Below are 19,028 nucleotides of genomic sequence, written 5' to 3'. Positions count from 1 at the left end.
TCTTTCACCCAAGGAAAAAAAATGTTGAGGGCTAGAACACCAGCATAATATGAAAAGACAGCACATGGGGTGCAAAAGCATATCGCCGTTGCCGGGGATCGAACCCGGGTCACCCGCGTGACAGGCGGGAATACTCACCACTATACTACAACGACCCTGTTGCTAAAAATTGAAAATTTAACACTCACAAACCTGTTTGACTTAGGTTTTATGGCCAAAGGGCAAACAATCGTAGTTCCCAAGGCATAACCTAACCAGGAGTTTAGGCCCAACACCAGAATGCAGATAACCAGCAGAAAAGACAGTTTTTGTTTGGGGGTGTATAGGAAAAAAAAGTAGTATATAGTCACTAACTTACAATAATCCGGACTTAGGCCTTATTTGATAACTTAATTTAATATTTAAATTTAATGGATTCGAATCTTAATATGTTTAGACGTATTTGATAAAGAAAAATTGAATATCTAAATTAATTAAGTGACACTAAATTTTGTAGGCAAAACTTGCTCCAAAAAATAAGTGATAAACTATTCACTTATCATTTAATGTGATATATACTCAAATGTATCGATTTACAACTTAATAATGTAATAATTTAATGGATTCATATTTCAAATTTTAGATTTCAGACTTCAGTTTTATCACTTTAAATTTTAAATTTCAATTTTATCAAACACACTCTCAATTCCTACAAAAGAAAAATTTTATCAAACCCACTCTCAATTCCTACAAAAGAAAAATGCATGACGGATGTAAAAGTAAATCGCCGTTGCCGGGGATCGAACCCGGGTCACCCGCGTGACAGGCGGGAATACTCACCACTATACTACAACGACCCACCTTGTTAAGAGTTGAAAATTTAACACTCACAAATTTGTGTGACTTAGGTTTTGGACTCTCCAAAGTAAATGGCCAAAGGCCAAACTACCGTAGTTCCCAAGGCATAGCCTAAATACAACTTGGAGCTCTAATGAAAACGAGAGACACACCCTGGCCGCCCGGCTGTGGGAGTGCTACGGCTGCAAAAGAAGCGAGAAGTTCAAAGGAGAAAAGCCAGGAAAGTAACTTTTGGAAAAATGTGTTGATCGCTGTGTTGAATTTGTTTCCGAAAACAATGTTGAGAACTTATTCTTTAAATTTAAACAGCAGCCATGCATACAGGGCTGATGATTATGTGTTGCCAAGCCATCTATTCCTTGCTTCAAGTTCGAAATCGTTGAGATTGAAAAGGTGGGAAATACCATCTAGTACTTCTAGCATGATCAAATGGAAATCTCTCAGGAGATTATCAGTAAAACATGTACGGTTGCAGGGGGGTTGGGGTTCGATTGAGAAGATATTATCTACTTGTGCCGCGTTGGAATCCCTGGAGATGGCTCATGCTAACACAAATCGAGCTTGAAAGTTTGATTATAAACTCAACTAGCCTAATCAATTTAATTATTGGGCAGTTTTGCTCCGCAATTGTGGTGGAAATTTAATGCTCTTGCAATTTAATGAACGCGAATTACATACGAGCTTGCAAATCTTGTTTCTTGCACAATGTGCTGAACAGATGCCTATTTTCCATGTCGTAGAGTCCAGTAGTTTATAGAGCGAGTATCCTCTAATTTTTTATTTATTTTTTTGGTAAAAAACCTGGCTTAATTATTGTTGTCGTCTACTCGTCTTCAAGGTGTTGTTTCTCATCCAGGCAAAGTGCCCAAAATTAAAGTGTAAGCGAAGTGAAGGAATTTTATATTTTAAAGGGTAAGGTATCTAAAAATGAAATTTAAGAACTAAAGTGAGAATGCATTTATAGTTTACGGGTTCTAAGTGGAGTTTGATTTTAACTGTAGGAGTTATCATGGTTGGAAATTGATTAGCTGCTTAATTTGGAACCATAAATATCACCCTCTTAATCAAGAAGCTGGAAAATGAACTTTCTTTTTAACTCCCTGTAGAGGATTAGCTTGCCAACTGTTTGTGGTCCATGAATTCTTGCACTTCCTTCAGATCCGTTGTATTTCTTCTCTCTTCAACATTAATTTGATGGTGAATGGAGTACTTCATAATCAATCATATTTCTTAAGAAGGTTCCTTGTTTTATCCTCTGAAGCTGTTAAATCTGTGGACATCGATTGGGAGAGATTCCGGACGTCTCAAAGATGGATGTCCAACAACTTTGAGAAAAAGACTCGTACGCAAAAGAGAACAAGAACAGCTGGTATTCTCTCTTGGGCTAATAAAATGCAAATATTTTGGAAAAATTAGTTATTGAAAGTGATGGATTGATGAGAAGATGCTCTGCACTTGGTGATTTGCCGAGGTAGCTCAAACCTTGATAAATTATCCTAGATCGTCCCGACAAGCAATAATTTTCTTCGGGCCCTGAGTCTTGTGATTAGATTAAATTAATTTACTTGTGTATGCCGTGTAGTTTGTCTCTTGAACTTTAGTTGTCAAGATCTGATATGAGTTATAATAAACCCATTTTGCATTGTGTTTGAATTTAATTACCCACCTTAATATTTTTGTCAACAATTTGTCCATTTTGATATATCCCTGACATGTGACCTAATTTTAGCAATTTAAAGAGACGTTCAAGTCAATATTTCCCGTCCACTTTTTTATTTTCCTTTTCTTTAATTGTTCCTTTTTAACACAAAATCACATCCGTTTATATTAAAACAAACCACCAGCCGCAGTGGCTGCCTTTAAATTGGCTGCCAAGGATAGAATTTGAAATAAACCTTGCACACGTACGAACGGTTGGTTTTTAGTGATTTTTGTGGCTATATTTTGAACCTTTCTTACTCCCTTTTTTTTTTTTTTGGTGGCTATCTTTTGAACCTTTCTTACTCACACACAAAAAGAGTTTACTAGTGATGTAATTCATTTAACAATTTACAGAGAATAATATTGAGTATTGAATCTAAAATTCATGAGAAGCTGATCACCCTACATTTTTCCATGTAATTGGATATCCAAGATATCATTCAATACAATGAACCTCAAGAGCAAATGGCATGTCTAATCTTAGCTTGAAATGCAGCAGAATCCATACGATGATCATTATGCTGTTTTTACCATGTATTGAGAGCTTCATTTGGGGTTCCCTTTAATGTAATGTTAACATATTTTACCTCTCGTATGGGTTCTAGCAGGAGTTATTTTGTATTGGTAAGTAGCCGTGGTCTAGAATCAGTACGGACTAGCTAACACGTACACTATCTTAACATGAAAGGATAATTTTCAAACAAAAAAAACAAAAGATGAAAGATTAATTAACTTTCGAGGATTCAGAAGACGTTTCATTTCTCTGATGTTGCATAAACATAACATTTATTATAACAATCAGAACTTTATATTATACCTCCGACTTCCACCATGTCAAAAGCAGGGGTTTAACTTTAAAAAAAAAGAAAAGAAAAGAAGAAGACTTTTGAATTTCAGGGACCTTCAGAAAACAAGATCATCGCACGAGTAGAGGCTCTTGGGAAGCTCAATAGCTTTTTGGTTAGCTGGAAACTTTCTAGCATCTGAACACTGTTGGAAACTTCAATGGTCATCTTCTCAAGCTTCTCTGCATTCTCAAGCAGATACTCTAGAAATTCAGTTTCATGTGCCTTTTGAACGAAGTTAATTACCCTCACTGTCTTGAGATGTTGTTGCAAGCAATTCAATGAGCCATTTAGCTTGGGGAAATTGTCGCGGATTGATTGATTTAAGAACTGCAAGCACAAGCATGATAAAGTATGTAAAACAAAAATTAGTTTCACAGCTATCCGTTAAAAGAAATGAAAAGAAGTAATTGGAATCAATAGAGGCCTAGTGAACTCCTATATCTCCATTTTTCTTAAATGAAATATTTTCTGCATAATGGTTGTTTGAAACTATACTAATCGTCAATTATAGTTCTATTTGAAGAAAATACAAGAAAAGCAGAATTCTAATGCCCCCAAAACAATAAGTTACTAGTAGACCAAACTATTCAGAAACATACCTTTGGCCTGTCGGCAGAGCTCACAACTAGGTCAGAACTTCCAGGTTTGGTAAACTCTCAAGGATGCAAACAATCCCATACAAATCCTCTCTCTCAATGCTTCTGCTCACATTTAGTGTCAAGCTTTTGCAGGGTGATGATGGACAAAGCAAATTGCCTTTCTCCATTGTTGATAGTACCTGAGAAACACAGTTCGTTTAGTAATTTACGAGAGCAAAAAACATGTCTTGCCAAATAAAAGGAGTGCTACTGCCGTTGGAAAGATGCTAAAATTTACTCAGGTACGTAGGTGGAACAGGAAGGCTAAATTAATTACAAGCTAAAGACATCAAATCAAAGGGATTATATCTTGAAAAATATTTGAGAATTGGAGCTAAAGTCGTGGTACCAAATATGGCTTATTCTGTTACTTCCAATCTATTAAGATTCTAAAAGTGTTGATTCGATGCTGGTCATACAGTAAATGAGGGAAAGAGGAATTGAGCTATATTTTCTCAAATAAGAGTAAATTGGCTATCATACAACAGGAGGTAATAATCTGATTCAACAAGCTTGTATGTTTGTACCTGCTATGGTTAGTTGGGATATATCAATAAACAGCAACCATTCGTTATGTACTCTTGGTGGTGGAGTAAAGAATGTGAGATTTAGAGGATCAAGAAATTCAGATAACGAGGTGATAACCGTAAGAGAATACACATGGCTTTAGTAAATTCTCTGCGCAGTGATGTTGCTTCTAGTTTACCACATTATGAAAAGTCAATTCCAGTTTGCAACTCATCCCCTACTATAAGTGAATCACGTACTGACTGAAAATCTTAAAAAGAGAGGAACGGGTAGAAAGTCTAATTACCTGGAGAAACCAACTTCCGATTGATAGTTTTTCTACACTACCAAGGCTTTCAAGCAGACTTTGGACCATTTTTTGGCAATTTTCATAGGCCAATGAGGTAACAGAACCTATTTCGCGTAGGTTGAAATCAAGATTGGCCTCAACCTGGAATGTCGTGTCTGTCAGCTGCAATATTGTGTCAAGACATCCTAACACCTCTAGCGAAAAAACATTAGGACACGAAACCTTCAGCGCAGGATTATGAAAATCACCATAATATTCATTAACATGATAATCTCTCAGCACCAATTTTTTTACACTCTGACTCGTAATATTTATTGTCTCGAGTCCAGTAAAGTGCTTCAATTCTAAATATTCCAATCTGGGGCTCCCTAATTGTATCGTCTGGAGTATACTTTCTTGCAATTTTACACATCCTAACGACAAACTTTTCAGAGACTTCCAAGAAATTAAGGAATTTGGTGCAAATGTACACAACGACAACTCTAGCTTGGTCAAGACCGAATTTGTACATAATTTCCTGCGTAAGGTATAAAGTCGGTAAAACATCGCACGTGTATAACGAGAACCCTCCAGTACGGAAATCAAAGAAAGTTCTTCCGCCCTATTTTTTAGTGCAAATCCAACCCAGGTATCAAAATAATCGATGTAACGGTCCCTGTAAAAGAACTTGACCATGAAATTCTTAATCCGGGTGCAAGTGTGAAATTGTAGGGTTTCTCCAATGAATTTTAAAAACCCTTCCGGGTAGTATTCATTCTTTTTCTCGTCCATTTTGATATAAACCAAGTTAGGAATCTCGGTCCAAAGGTACTCCCACCTTTTGGATAAAATACCTGTGGCAACAGCTTCATCCATTGTCAAGAATGAAAGGATGTGCACCAGGATCTTGTTCGGCAATGCACTAATCCTATCATTCCCGGAGGTTTCCGTACATTTATCCGATTTTGAGACACGAGCCCTTTTCGAGTTCCTACCATCGCCATGGGTTCCCGGAGATTTTTCCCGTCCTGAGACTCGAGCCCTTTCCGAGTTGCTACCATTGCCGTGGGAACTGGGTGAACGGCTGCATGAAACTGAGTTTCCACCTTCACTATGGGATGCCCTTGAACGGCTGTATGAAGAGTAACGACGACCAGACCTTTCCAAGTCGCTAGCACCGCCATAGAATGAGCGTGAAGGGCTATATGAAACCGAGTTTCTACCATCGCCATGGGATGCGCGTAAAGGGCTAGATGGAGAGCGGCGACCACTAGAACCACTACCTTTTACCATGATGATTTCGGCAAATAAAGCTTTGAATCAGCGGCTATAGATTAAAACCCTAGTGCATGCAATATATATATATACACACACACACAGAGGAGTGGTGCAAAAGAAGGGGAAAAAAGGGTTTAGTTCTTATTTGTCAAAATAAGACCGAATAAAAAGGGGAAAAATAGATATCATTACAAGGGAATTCCATGTCCTTGAAATTAAAAATAAAACTACACCACCGCCACTTCTATTGGCCATTTCTCGTTTTCCCACCCAAACAAAGTTTTTTTTTTTTTTTTTTTTGGGTAACCTAGCCCTTTAAGTCTAGTTTCTTATGTGTTTTTTTTAAAAAAAAAAATCTTTGCAACTCAGAAGCTAGCCCATTAAGTCTAGTTTCTTATCTTTCATAATTTAAGGTTTTCAAACCATATCTAATGCTCAGGATCTTAATACTTGAGGTAAATATGTTAATTATGCTTGACATGTATTTTTTTTTTATTTTCTTATTCCTTTTTTTAAATTTTTTTTTTTTAGTTTGCTTCTTCATGCGTCTACTCTTTGTCCATTCGCCGAAGATAACCTTAGCTATAGTTAGCATGTTGTCACTTATCACATGGTGCTACAGGAAAATATTTTACAAGTATGCGCTTTCTTCAAAAATATATTAAGAAATCTGTTAATTATTCATATTTAACACCAAGACCATCAAGTTTACATCAAGCGGTACATCATATGTCTGGTGGTGATGCAATCAAAGCGAGAAGTTTGATGCTCTCTTCTGTTCAGAAAAGGATTTTGTGCCTTCCAACCCTGAGTTTACCACATGTGGTATAACCATAAACCAAATTGAGTGAACGTATTCAATATTTATGTACTATGTGATTTCGTTAATTGTTGCTAAAAGAATTTGCCTGAACAAAATTATGGCTTTTGGGGAAAACAAAAAATAAAAAAAGGCCTGCATTTTTTCAGATTAAAACCTTATTGTACCTAAAGTATCCGATGTTGCACCTCATGGTGGTTTAGTAGGGCATTGAAAATTTTCTCTTACTATCGTTGGTTCTCAAATTTTGGCTTGCTCGAAGATGACAAGGGCGATCACCAAGACGAGTTGGTTGGTTCCTCTTCCTCGTAAGAAGCTGTTCCATTGGACATGCAATTAGGCCTGTCAACGGGTCGGGTCTAGACTCGGATCCGGACCGGATCCGTGAAATTATTGCGGGTATGGGTAGGGATTTAATTCCGTTTCTCGGATCCGGATCCGTTTTGTCAAACAAAAAAACGAGTCGGATACGGAATATAGTATTCCGACCCGTATTAGACCCGGATCCGGATATAAATGAATTAATAATTTAAAAAATATATATTTATCAATATAATTTGATTAGGGTGATGTATTTGAATAAAGTCAATTTGATTTCTTTTCTTATTTGATTTTTTCTTTGCATTAGTTAGAAATTAGTTTACAAATATATTTTTTTCTTATTTTTATTAGACATTATAAATTTTGCTAAATTTGTTCGGGTAGACCCGACCCGGATCGCCGGATCCGGATCCGGAACATATAATAAAAAACCCGTCGGGTAAACGGGTCGGATCCGGATCCGATATAGTAATTCGGGTCCGGGTCCGGAAATAATGAATTCCAGCCCGGACCCGGCCCGTTGACAGCCCTACATGCAGTGTATTGGCCCTTTTAATTATAGCTTGTCTTCTGTAACATTGCATGGTAGATATAGAAACTCATGTATACTTTGACAAATCCTTTTGATTTTGTTTGATGTTTGTATTTTTCGATTGATGATGCACTTTTTGCGTACAGCATGTGTATTTTCTTACTTTTCCATCAAAACTTTGGAATTTTGTTTTGACACAGCAATTAATCTCTTTTTTGTGCACATCAATATATCTTCAATATCGATAACGGCCCCTTTTTCAATATCGAAATTCTGGTTTATCTTATTTCTCTTTTTTATAGTTTTACTGATAATGCATGCTATAATCTTCGATGCTGGTTTGGTGTCTTTCTAAATTTTCGTGTTGAGTTCTGCTTTGGTGCAGACACAATGACTGCTTACGATTTCGACGCGAAGTACTACTTGGCATCAGCATTTCGCCATATACTTCCTTCGAAACTCATCAGAATCTGTGGATTCTGGAAAGAAAACACTGAGAACATTACGCAGCTAAGTGCATATATCAATAGATTTTCTAAAATGCAGCAGAATCCATAAAATGATTGAGAAGTCGAATACGAAGCTCCATTTAACGGAATGTTAACTAGTGCTACCTTTCACATGAGTTCTAGCAGGAGTAAACTTTGCATTCCTAAGTAGCCATATGGTTTAAAATCAGTGTGGGCTAGCTATGACGTTTGTCACATTTTAGCACCATTGCATTTTTAGGGAGAAATTGTACCAAGGCTATAAATTAGCATTAAGAGAAAGCAATCATGAATATTATGTGAAAATAAGAGATTTTATTTGTGAAAGTGTCAGCAGTTTTGTTTTTGCTAATGATTTTTTTTTTTGTTAAAAAAAAGAAAACCAAAAAATGACTACAATCAACATATATGAAATCTAAGATTAGGTTGCATTTTTTAAATATTTTTATGGAAACTCATTGCAGAAAAGTCCACCATACTACTAAGCTAAAAAGCCCAAAAAAGAAAAAGAAGGAAAAAGAAAATTAGGTAAACAGGTTATTGAGATTAGGTTTCAATAACCTTCAAAATTAGCGAGTCGTATTCGAATTAAGGAAATTAACCCATTTAATTGTTTAGGTCCTGTTTGGATTGACGCGCTATCAAAGATACTTAACTCTCAACTCGACCCACTAACCCGCAATCCTACTTAATTGCCACCCCTTCGTGCCGGACCTACTACATTTCCAAATTATCTAAGTTACAATCTCCATCATTTAAGGTTTCGACCATTAATCGCTTCATCAGTCATCCCTTCAATCTTAAACCTAACCTATTTGGAAATGTAGTATGTGAATCTATATGTACTATGTGATTTCCTTCGGTCACTAAAAGAATATGCCTGAATAAAACTATGGCTTTCCAGGGACCCCTTTTCCTTGAATGTTAAAATCTTATTAGGCCTAAATTATCCTATGTGACATGCCATGGTGATGCTGGTATAGGCTATTGAAGGTTTTCTCCTCATATCCTTGGTTCTCAAATTTTGGCCGGCTCGAAGGTGACAAAGGGGATCACCAAGACGAGGTGGTTCCTCTTCCTCACATTAAGCTGTTTGGTGTGAGTGATATCCACTGGACATGCAATAGAGGTCCACTCGATTATATTATAGTTTGTCTTTTATATTATTGCACAGTTGAAGAAACAAAAAGGAGTGGTAGCCTTAGTTTCTAGTCAAAAGTTTGCTTAGTGCTAGCTAGAAGTACAGCTTTGATCCTGGTTTTTTTTTTTTTTTTGTCATCACTGTGGGTATCCGGGTCTACACCCGACTAATCCCATAGCGCTCCAACAGAGTGGGTCCGACCGATGCTGAAGAAGATAACAACTGGATTGCTACCCGGGATCGAACCCAGATGGAACTCACCTAAGGAGGCTACTTCCACTAGCAGACCAACCTAGCGCGGGCAGCTTCGATCCTGGTTGATCTTAATTTTCTTTGTTAAATTTCTACTGATAATGCTATAATCTTTAATATCGCTCTGGTGTGTGTGTGTGTGTAACGAATCTGCAGTTCCGCTTTGATGCAAAATTTCTGGGTGCTTACGATTTTGACGTGAAGAACTACTTGGCATCAGCATTTCGCCATATTCTTCCCTTGAAACTCATCAAAATCTGTGGATTCTGGGATGGAAACACTGAGAATGTTATTCAGTTTGCAGGGGCTATGCTAAAGAATGCTTTGATGCTGCAAAAATTGGTCATTGATGCTTCAATATAGCACCCAGCCTTTACTACTATTGTAGATTCCTTGTGCTTGTTTTTTTTTAATGTAATTAAATACTTGAGAATGTCTAAAATTGCAGGAGTTGTACTTTGTAAAACTACCCTTTTTTTTTTAATGGAAAAAGACATTGAATCACCTGCGTTCTGCTAATGCTATATATTCAATCTGCAAGATCCCTTTTCAATTCTCAACTATATCAAACTCAATAAATTGTGGTAATTACGAATTTGCTCGACGTATGTTGCAGATTTTTCTAATAAGGTATTGAAGTTCATACTAAATTAGACAGAAATTCTGCAGTTCCTTAAAATTCATCAAGATATATGTATGTGCTAGTGCTCTTGCAAAATTGTATGCACAACTTTTCCATCTTTTTCTAGCGCTGTCCGCATAATTGTTGCCAACTAAAAGTGGGATTATTAAAAACTTGCACGGCTAAATTGTCGCATGAGTTAGCACATTCGAGAGCCATGTTTGAGACTTCAATTGAATTGGTTAGAAAATTGCCCACATATTTATTTTTTGTGACCATTATTCTTATTTCATTCACTAAATATATACCACAAAGGACTTACAATAAATAGTACAAATGATAATACAAAGTAGTAAAGTAACAATTGATATGCTGGAATTCATTCTTTTTGGTCGAACAAGACAGATATTAATAACAAATAAAAAGGTTCAGCCTTATGACTTTGAGTCCTAGCCGAATCTTCAACTACAGAAAAGAAACAAAAGAAAGCAGAAAAGGAAAAAAAGAAAAGAAAAGAAAGTGAAGTATCATCAGAAGCATATTCAGCATTAACAATCACAGAAGAGAATTAAAAACAGAATTATTATTATTATTATTATTAAAATAAAGAGAATTTTAGGATCCTTGTTGCACATTTACTACTCAATTTTTCAAAAAAATTGTAAACATGCCCAAGGTGGTTAGGAATTGTAGAGCTAAAAATGCTAGTCATATTTAAAATTGAATACAAATGAAAACATATATAAGTATAAAACAGCACAAGAAAAGCTAAAAAAAATTAGAGAAAATCAAAAGTAACTACCTCTTTTTCATTTCGATCAATTAGTAAAGCTATCTCGCCATGTAAATCTAAGTAACAGTATAGGTGACATAAGTCTAGGTGACGCTGTGACAACATAGGCGACTCTCTACTCTTTGGGGATTTGTGAAGATGAAAATTTTCTTTATTTTTGAGTTTCGTTGTATTTTATTTGTTTAATTCTTTGTTTATCTATTAGATTAATTTCTGATATTCGAAAATTCATCAGATTAGGATATGGTGGGGATATTTTTCACGTGGATAAGTTTTGTAGGGGTCTAAAGTAAAATATAACCCAAACAAACCGGAGATGGCAATTCGCATCGACGTCTCAGGTCCCCGGTACATATATAAACGACGCAGCGGCAGGAAGCTTTTGAATAACGCAGCAGCACCAAGCTCAAGTGCCAAACTTCACTGCTAAACTCCTGCTCCTGCTCCGCTAGCCTCGTACTTTCTTTGCCCTCCTCCACACGAAAAAAACTTTCTGGGTCGGATTATTCGTAAATTTCTCTTGTCCTCCTGAACACTGAGCCCTTGAGGCAAATTGAAGTAATTCTTCTATTTTCTCACTGTAACTTAGAGAATTTTTTTGGGTTAATTTCTCTGATTTCTCATATTTGCTTGTAAAAATTGATTGATCTTAATTTATTTTCTTTCTAATTCGAAATTCATGAGAAGGTAGATTTTAATCCGAATCTTCAATCCTTAGCTTAAATGGTGGTATTAAAAGCAGATTATTACTTATGATTTGGGATTTCCGTTGGCTATTTTTGATGATTAATTTAGATTGCTACTGAGGACATGAACAGTTGGCCGGTATCCTATCTTGTTATATTCTTTCTTTCTAATTTGGTTTAGTTTTATCCTATTTCTCTTTCCTGAATTTTTATGCTATAAATGTTTTCTTGATTACCTTCAGGTAATTAGTAGTAATATAATTTGGTAAATATTCATTCTAGCTTAAAAGTAAATAAAAAAAATACTGTGTTAACGTTTTATTTTAGAATGATTTAGTTTCTTTTCTAATGTTCATCATGTTAAAATATAGGTTTTAAGACGCGGTTTAACTTCATTAGCAATGGTGATATTGTTATTACCTAATGACATGCGGAGTCGAGAGTTAAATGTTGCGAGTGTTTGCTTTATTGTAAGATTCATACACGAGGTTCTGTTTGGGCTTAAATGACTCAATCTTTTTGCCCTTCTTTAATTCTTTTTTTTTTTCCCCTGAATGTACGGGAGTTAAGGTTTATGGATGACTTTTTCTGCATTACTTTGTCTTTCTTTAAGTTTCTTTCTTGCTGAAACTAAAACCTTAGTTTTCGCAAATTGCATGTGTGCTTTAGCCGTTGAGTTTTTGAATTTGGGAACTGGTGAATTAGTTTTACTTGCAGATTTCGGTAGTTACATCTTCCCACCTGTGATGTTATTTTTAGAACATTTTCCATTGGTTTTGAATTGTTATTTAATTGCTTTCTGATATTGTCCTGTCTGGTTTCTTGACAGTTACTTTCTCTTTTTTAAATGTTCTTCTTGTTTTGGGTTTTAATAGGGACAAGTTTTTCTTTGGAAAAAAATGTTTATATCTATCATATGTGAAATTAACGGAGAATTTCACATAGGAGTATTCCATTGTTGAAGCAAGTAATGGAGCATCTCATTGTTTAAATTGATGAAATTCAGTTAATTTGGATTTCACATCCTCAATTCATATAATCCTGTGTTGGATAGCATAGTGTTTGAGGACAACAAAGTTAAACCTCTGATGGATTCTGGGACTTAAAAGCCAGCTTATATCAATTTCACTTGTCTAGTCTGTTATTTGAAATTTCTCCACAAAGTGGCGGGCCCCTGAGCTCTCTTGATTGCAATTTCAGTCATGTCTCTTCTTTTCCTCCTTCCTTTCCTCACCCTCTCCATCTCCTCCTAAGCCTGGATTCCCCACCTTTTTCCGTAGCACAAAGTAGTGCTATCTCTCTGCTCTTAAAGACTAGGCGGAAGTCAGCATTGTTGTTGTGTGATTTGGTGCTGGCCTTGGAATCCAAGAGTCATGTTACTGATGATTTTCAATAATCTGCCTATGAAGTGTTTGTTTATTTTCCTGAACAATTAGTGTTTTGGAATTTGAAATCATCTTTTAATATTCAAATTTTTTTCCCAAACATTGCACTCCAATCAATGTGTATTTCAAGTGACCAGATTCGAAATCCTCTGTCAAATCTAATGCCATCAATCCAAATAGAACAAATGGGCTCGGAGGCAATTTTTAATGCATAATGAGTTTTCCCAGTGATTCAAAAGTTGAGAGAGAATTTGATAGAAATCATGCAAATAAGATATTTCATCCAGATGATTTAAATTTTTGTTTAGATGGTTATTAGGTTCAGTGACATGCCCATTCATCTCAGACTCATCTGTTTAACCGTGTGTGAATTTATTTATGTCTGCTAATATATTCATTCGTTCGTCTGGTTGTCCTCAGTGAAATATTTCTATTGTTGGTTTAGGATGCACACAATTTGATGAGTCATTTTGCTTTTTGCCCAACCGGAATTTCAGGTTTGCTGTTGACAAGACGATTAGGAGAAATAATTATTTGACGTTGGTACATACCTGTTCCTATGTCAATGGCAAGAACTCTAAGGAAGCTAGTATTAGGTGTCATTCTGGATTTGGACGGTACACTTCTAAACACAGGTGGGCTTTTGCTCTTTATTGTATTACTGTTGCACTTTTTATGCTATTCTTTAACACCTTAATTTAGAATTAGTGGCGTACATCTGATTAATCATGGTTTAATGAGACAAGAATTATTTTGACCTCCTGTTTCTGCTTAATTATGTAAGTGCTTTGTAGCCATAGAAGTTCAATACTCTTCGCTATCTCAAGTATAGAAGATGTCGGTCACTTGTAATGCCTGAATTTTGTCTTTGTTGTCCTTTTTTTGGGTTTTGCGCATTGTTGTCTGCTTTTATGGTAAAAGAATTATTTCACATTTTTGTAACAATCAACATCTTTGGGAGTTTAGAAAGTTTTGCTTCAGATATTGTCTTATGAACATTTTTTTTTAATTTCACTCCTTTTGTAATTTGAGTTTGATTTTGTGAACAGATGGAATTGTAAATGATATCTTAAAAGTTCACCTGGTTAAGTACGGGAAGCAATGGGATGCGAGAAATGCTCATAGGATAGCAGGAAAGACACCTCTGGAGGCTGCTGCTGCAGTTGTAGAAGATTATGAGCTTCCAATGTCACCTGATGTATTTCTTGCTGAAATTAATCCAACATTCTCTGAGCAGTAATGGCACTGTATACCCAGTCTTTTATGCATTATGTTCGCCAATGTTTTTGGCTTTGGAAAAAGAAAAACAAAATGTCACTATTTCAAGTGTGTTTGACTTTATTTTTTGACTTTGATCTGACATATTAGATAGAAAGAAACATAGCCTTGAATTTACTATGTTGACTAGTAATTTTTCATCTGGCTTAAGAGGGAGCAACTTCCTTTTGTTTGTAAACAGTAGCATTCCATGTTCTTCAGCCAAATAATTTGAGTAAAACATGATGCACATTGTATCTGTAAGTAAATTCTTATCAGTTGGTCATTGAGTGTTCTAGAGCCCCCGCCTCTCTGGAAGACCATCCTGGATTGAATGTTCAAAAACAGAAGAATAACCTGGAGATAGTCTCCGGTTACATTACATTTTTGACATTTACTATTGTGAAGTTTTATTGACTAAGCAACTAAGTTCGAGTAGGTGATGATTAAATTTTCTTAGTATGAATTTCTTTTTTCTGATATGTTGCACTTTATTCAACAAATACTTTTCTCCAATATTGCTGTCAGGTTGGTTTTGGAAGTTGTACTTACTCTGACAATTTGCTTCTATCATAGGGCTCATAATATACTTGTTATTGTTAAATGATACGATGCGCAGGCTCTTAAAAAGTTATCATGTTAATTTTTGTTTTTGGAAGATTTTTCTGTGTCGTTTGTATATTCTTCTCTAGTTTTTAGGTGTCCCTAAGTTTTTATTCAAGCTCTGAAATACATGTCACCTCTTATCATTGCAGGTGGTGCAATATTAAAGCTCAACCCGGTGCAAACCGGTTAATCAATCATTTAAGGGGTCATGGTGTGCCAATGGCATTGGCCTCAAATTCACCACTGGAAAATGTAGAAACTAAAATTTTTTATCATCAAGGTAAATTTGGTGCATAAAGCTCCCATCAAAGAAGTCGCGAATTTGAGAAAAAGATCTGTTTTCTCAGTGAAATATCTTTCTGATTCCAGTAGTAAATGCATGAAACCTTTTCCCTTTTTTCTTTCCAATTTTCCTGAGTATATCTGCAATTTCACTTCTAGGCTGGAAGGAATCCTTCTCTGCCATTATAGGAGGTGATGAAGTTACAAATGGAAAGCCATCTCCTGATATGTAAGATGAATAACTAGATTTAGATCATGCCACTTTCATGGGAAATTAAGAAACTCATACAACAATGATATTGATTTCATTATGTTCTTTTTGTGGGTTCTGTTGGTCAAGATTTCTTGAAGCAGCTAGGAGGCTCAACATAGATCCATCCAGCTGCCTCGTTATTGAAGATTCTCTGTAAGTATCCCAAGTTTTTTCTGAAACCAAGGCACGAGTAAAATATATGCAAATGTACTCCATATAGTTTGTGAAGAATAATACACGCAATTCCTTTTAGTCATAAGATAATACTTCAAGCCAAGCATGGTGGCACATGCTGGCTTTATTTCCATGTTGTTTAGAAAAATTTAAAAAAAAAAAGGTACAAAATGTTGAAAAGTGTCGTGTACACAGGAAGTTCTCTTAGCAGATAGAATCTATTGCTACTGCACCAATCAAACTTTGTTGTTTCTTTTGTGTATGGATACGCTTTTGGTGTTTGACATATTTTTTAAGCTTCAGGAAATGAAACTAAAAGGCTGTTATATTTTTGCTTTTGGTTGAATGTGAAAGTTTGTTAGCTTAGGATGCATTCTGAGGTATGAGTTGTTTGAAATCAGTTGATCTTCTTATTATGAGCAGTTCGTTGGAGTGTTAACCACGTTGATCGACTCTATCTTCAATGCATTAAAATGTTCCATATTGGATATATTCGTAAACTAGGGTTAAGCTTTCTGGACAAATTTTGGGCTCCAACAAGCTGACATGCTAGTATGCATCTGGCTGTTATTTCAACCAGTCAAGTTTTTTCTGTATCTTTTGAATTTTCCCAGAGAGAAATTCTCAAGCATACAACAGCTGTAGACATATAGCAATTCTATTCTGTTTGTTAAGGTAATCATGTCATGTAAATTTGATATCTTCATATTATATTTATCTATTTGGTTTATATCGAAATGAAGTTTCCAAAGCATCTTAGATCCAAACAGGCTCTCACAAGTGATGAAGACACTTGAATATTTTGTGGTATGTGTTTCACAAGAGAGTTTCATGTTGCCGATTTAAATGCTATAATTTCCACAAGTGTGGGAACTAACTAGAAGTTAGAAGCTAGTTGATAACTTAGCCGAAATAACTCTTGCCAAAGATTTTTGTCTGTTTAAGCTAAAGCTGCTGTTAGTAATTTAAGGCTTTTCCTTGTGCAATATGTTATTGGGTCTGATGGTGTTTAAATGTTGAATCTCAGGTCATGCAAATAAATTGAGTGACAGCATGTGATGTCATTTCGTTTATGCTCATGTAAGATTGCTTGTAAACTTGTCTTTCAAGAGTTGCACTGAATGTTGTAATCTAAATAACATGTTGCCTTTCCTGTCCCAAATTTTCTCACGATCTATTAGTTTTTTGTTCATTCTACAACTTTTACTTGAATTTCCTGCTGGGTGAAAGTTGGACATAGCCAAAATCTAAGACCCAAGCTTACTTTTGTTCATGTCTGCTGCATAAATTGGGTCCATTGATCTAGGAGGAAAGTATATGAAGTAACATGGAGACGTCAAGTTCACTGAGAGTCCTTGCCTGTATGAATTATTCTTTTTCCAATGCAGTGCACAAAATTCTGGGAACTAATATTTATTAGAGTTGTATGTAGAGTCTGTCAGATGATTTACTTATTGTTAATTTTGAATTTTCTTTTGCTGCTTTTATTGATATACTTTATTGGTTCCCTATATTCATCTGACTATAAGTTCATTCATCTTTAGCTTTTTAATATTGTTTTGTGAAACTTCTTGTTTGTGCATTTTTATGATCTGTTCTCCAATTAATTTGTGGCATTAAGCTTTATTCACCTTGTTAGTCATATATTTGATGTCTGATAAGCTTTGAGACTACCATTTGATGTCACAGACCAGGCATTACAGCTGGTAAGGCTGCTGGAATGAATGTGGTTGCTGTACCATCAATCCCAAAACACTCCCATCTCTACACTTCGGCAGATGAGGTGATTAATTCTCTTTTAGATCTGCAGCTGGAAAAGTGGAGCCTACCTGCATTCCAAGATTGTGAGCCCCTGTGACTGTTTCATTCTAGTCAGTGATACTTTGTCTTTTGTTTTTCCAACCTGAAAACATATTGCAGGGGTAGAAGGGACTTTACCAATTAACCCTTGGCATATTGGAGGCCCTGTCATTAAGGGATTTGGGCGTGGATCAAAGGTGTTGGGAATTCCTACAGGTATTGACATCTTTGTGTGCATTACCATGAGATTTGTCACAGCTTTGACGCATGCTATGGTCATAACTGTAGAAGCACCGATCTCAAACTCTATAAGTTGGCATCAATCTCATTAAGATTGTATAATATGTGAACAGTTGCATTTTATCTCTCGTGTGTTTATAATTATTAGTATCATTTCTTTCTGAAATCTGGGTAGTTTGGCTGGCCTTCAGGTTGTATCAGAAGAAAAAAACTTGCTATTTGTTAATAAATATGTCTGTACGATTATTGTACTCTTTATCTGTGGAAAAATGTAAAAGATTAGAAAGTTCAACACTGACAATATCGCCTTTATGTTTCAGCAAATATATCCACAGAGGGCTATCTGGATCTCCTTTCGGAACATCCCTCTGGTGTATACCATGGGTGGGCGGGATTACCAACTCGAGGTGTTTTCAAGATGGTCATGAGCATTGGTTGGAATCCATATTTTAACAATGCTGAGAAAACTATAGTGGGTGTAGCATGACTTGGCATTTACATATTTGCACTGCTGTTTTATATCCCATTGTTGCTTTACAGGATTTTTGATAAATTTTCAGGAACCATGGTTGCTGCATGACTTCTCTGAGGATTTCTATGGTGAGGAATTGCATTTAGTAATTGTTGGATATATTCGGCCTGAGGTATTGTTACATCATACCGTTTACAACCGCATAAATACAGCCTTCGACCTGCGGATCTCTCTGCTTTCACTCATTCTGCTTCTGATAATTGTGTTTGGTATGTGGCAGGCCAATTTTCCATCTCTTGAGAGCTTGGTGGCAAAAATTTACGAGGACAGAGAAATTGCGGAGAGAGCTCTTGATCTTCCCCAGTATTCAAAGTACAAGGATGATCCTTACTTGACGAGCCTTTCTCCTAGCAACAACTAATGATTCAATTACTTGTGCCGATAATTATACAATAGCATTATGATTTCATATGACAACATTGGCTGGGCAGGTCACTCTTGAGGGATGACTGCATTTTTTGACTCACTCAATGTTGCAACATGGGCATGTATAATCGAGGAGGATTTCTGTTTTAGGGATTATATCTCTTGAGAAACAAGCAAAACAATTTCTCCCCCATTGCTTCATTTATGTTTGCAATCTAGGGAGAGTTATTCGTTAATGAGCTCTCCCATTAGAATAATGGAACTGAAAAGCCGGAAAGGATTTTATACGTTACTCTAAAACGTTGGCCAAGGCTGTTTTTGAATCAGTCTATTGCTTAAATCAGTAAAGATGATTATTATGGAATATGGATGTATTATTA

General features: G+C 35.9%; 2 protein-coding genes and 2 non-coding genes across 5 annotated transcripts; 1 reads left to right on the top strand and 3 right to left on the bottom strand.

The window, feature by feature from the left end:
• Window positions 1-83: 83 nt before the first annotated feature.
• Window positions 84-155, bottom strand: TRNAD-GUC. Its single transcript has one exon. It is a non-coding gene; the product is annotated as a tRNA-Asp (tRNA).
• Window positions 156-764: 609 nt separating this feature from the next.
• On the bottom strand, window positions 765-836 carry TRNAD-GUC. The gene has a single exon. It is a non-coding gene; the product is annotated as a tRNA-Asp (tRNA).
• A 2,724-nt stretch (window positions 837-3,560) lies between these two features.
• On the bottom strand, window positions 3,561-6,113 carry LOC113756605 (putative F-box/LRR-repeat protein At3g18150). The gene is made up of 4 exons (XM_027300242.1): window positions 5,625-6,113; window positions 4,839-5,063; window positions 3,986-4,164; window positions 3,561-3,713 (listed from the first exon to the last, which is right to left on the bottom strand). The coding sequence occupies exons 1-3, from the start codon at window positions 6,111-6,113 to the stop codon at window positions 4,012-4,014; spliced, it is 867 nt and encodes a 288-aa protein (XP_027156043.1). The 3' UTR covers window positions 3,561-3,713; window positions 3,986-4,011.
• Window positions 6,114-11,414: 5,301 nt separating this feature from the next.
• Window positions 11,415-18,905, top strand: LOC113760415 (bifunctional riboflavin kinase/FMN phosphatase). 2 transcript variants are annotated; one of them, XM_027302981.1, is made up of 11 exons: window positions 11,415-11,625; window positions 13,636-13,773; window positions 14,188-14,374; window positions 15,151-15,281; window positions 15,443-15,512; window positions 15,624-15,689; window positions 17,400-17,554; window positions 17,631-17,726; window positions 18,071-18,222; window positions 18,311-18,394; window positions 18,503-18,905. In XM_027302981.1, exons 2-11 carry the CDS (start codon window positions 13,698-13,700, stop codon window positions 18,641-18,643), a joined length of 1,158 nt encoding a protein of 385 aa, XP_027158782.1. In that variant the 5' UTR covers window positions 11,415-11,625; window positions 13,636-13,697; the 3' UTR covers window positions 18,644-18,905. The 2 variants fall into 2 exon arrangements, with proteins under 2 accessions (XP_027158782.1, XP_027158783.1); XM_027302982.1 differs by having other exon boundaries at window positions 18,311-18,350; window positions 18,503-18,621.
• The last annotated feature ends 123 nt before the right edge of the window (window positions 18,906-19,028 follow it).

This window comes from Coffea eugenioides, chromosome 2 (genome assembly GCF_003713205.1).
Source record: "Coffea eugenioides isolate CCC68of chromosome 2, Ceug_1.0, whole genome shotgun sequence".
Taxonomy (NCBI): domain Eukaryota; kingdom Viridiplantae; phylum Streptophyta; class Magnoliopsida; order Gentianales; family Rubiaceae; genus Coffea; species Coffea eugenioides.
This window is presented reverse-complemented; position numbering and strand designations above follow the sequence as displayed.

Coding starts and splice junctions, on each gene's coding strand:
- LOC113756605 (XM_027300242.1), bottom strand. CDS start 6,113: ATGGTAAAAGGTAGTGGTTCTAGTGGTCGCCGCTCTCCATCTAGCCCT. Junction 5,064..5,624: donor GGACCGAGATTCCTAACTTG/GTTTATATCAAA, acceptor CCTGCGCTGAAG/GTTTCGTGTCCTAATGTTTT. Junction 4,165..4,838: donor TCGGAAGTTGGTTTCTCCAG/GTAATTAGACTT, acceptor TGTGTTTCTCAG/GTACTATCAACAATGGAGAA.
- LOC113760415 (XM_027302981.1), top strand. CDS start 13,698: ATGTCAATGGCAAGAACTCTAAGGAAGCTAGTATTAGGTGTCATTCTG. Junction 15,690..17,399: donor CTCGTTATTGAAGATTCTCT/GTAAGTATCCCA, acceptor TTGATGTCACAG/ACCAGGCATTACAGCTGGTA. Junction 18,395..18,502: donor TTGGATATATTCGGCCTGAG/GTATTGTTACAT, acceptor GGTATGTGGCAG/GCCAATTTTCCATCTCTTGA.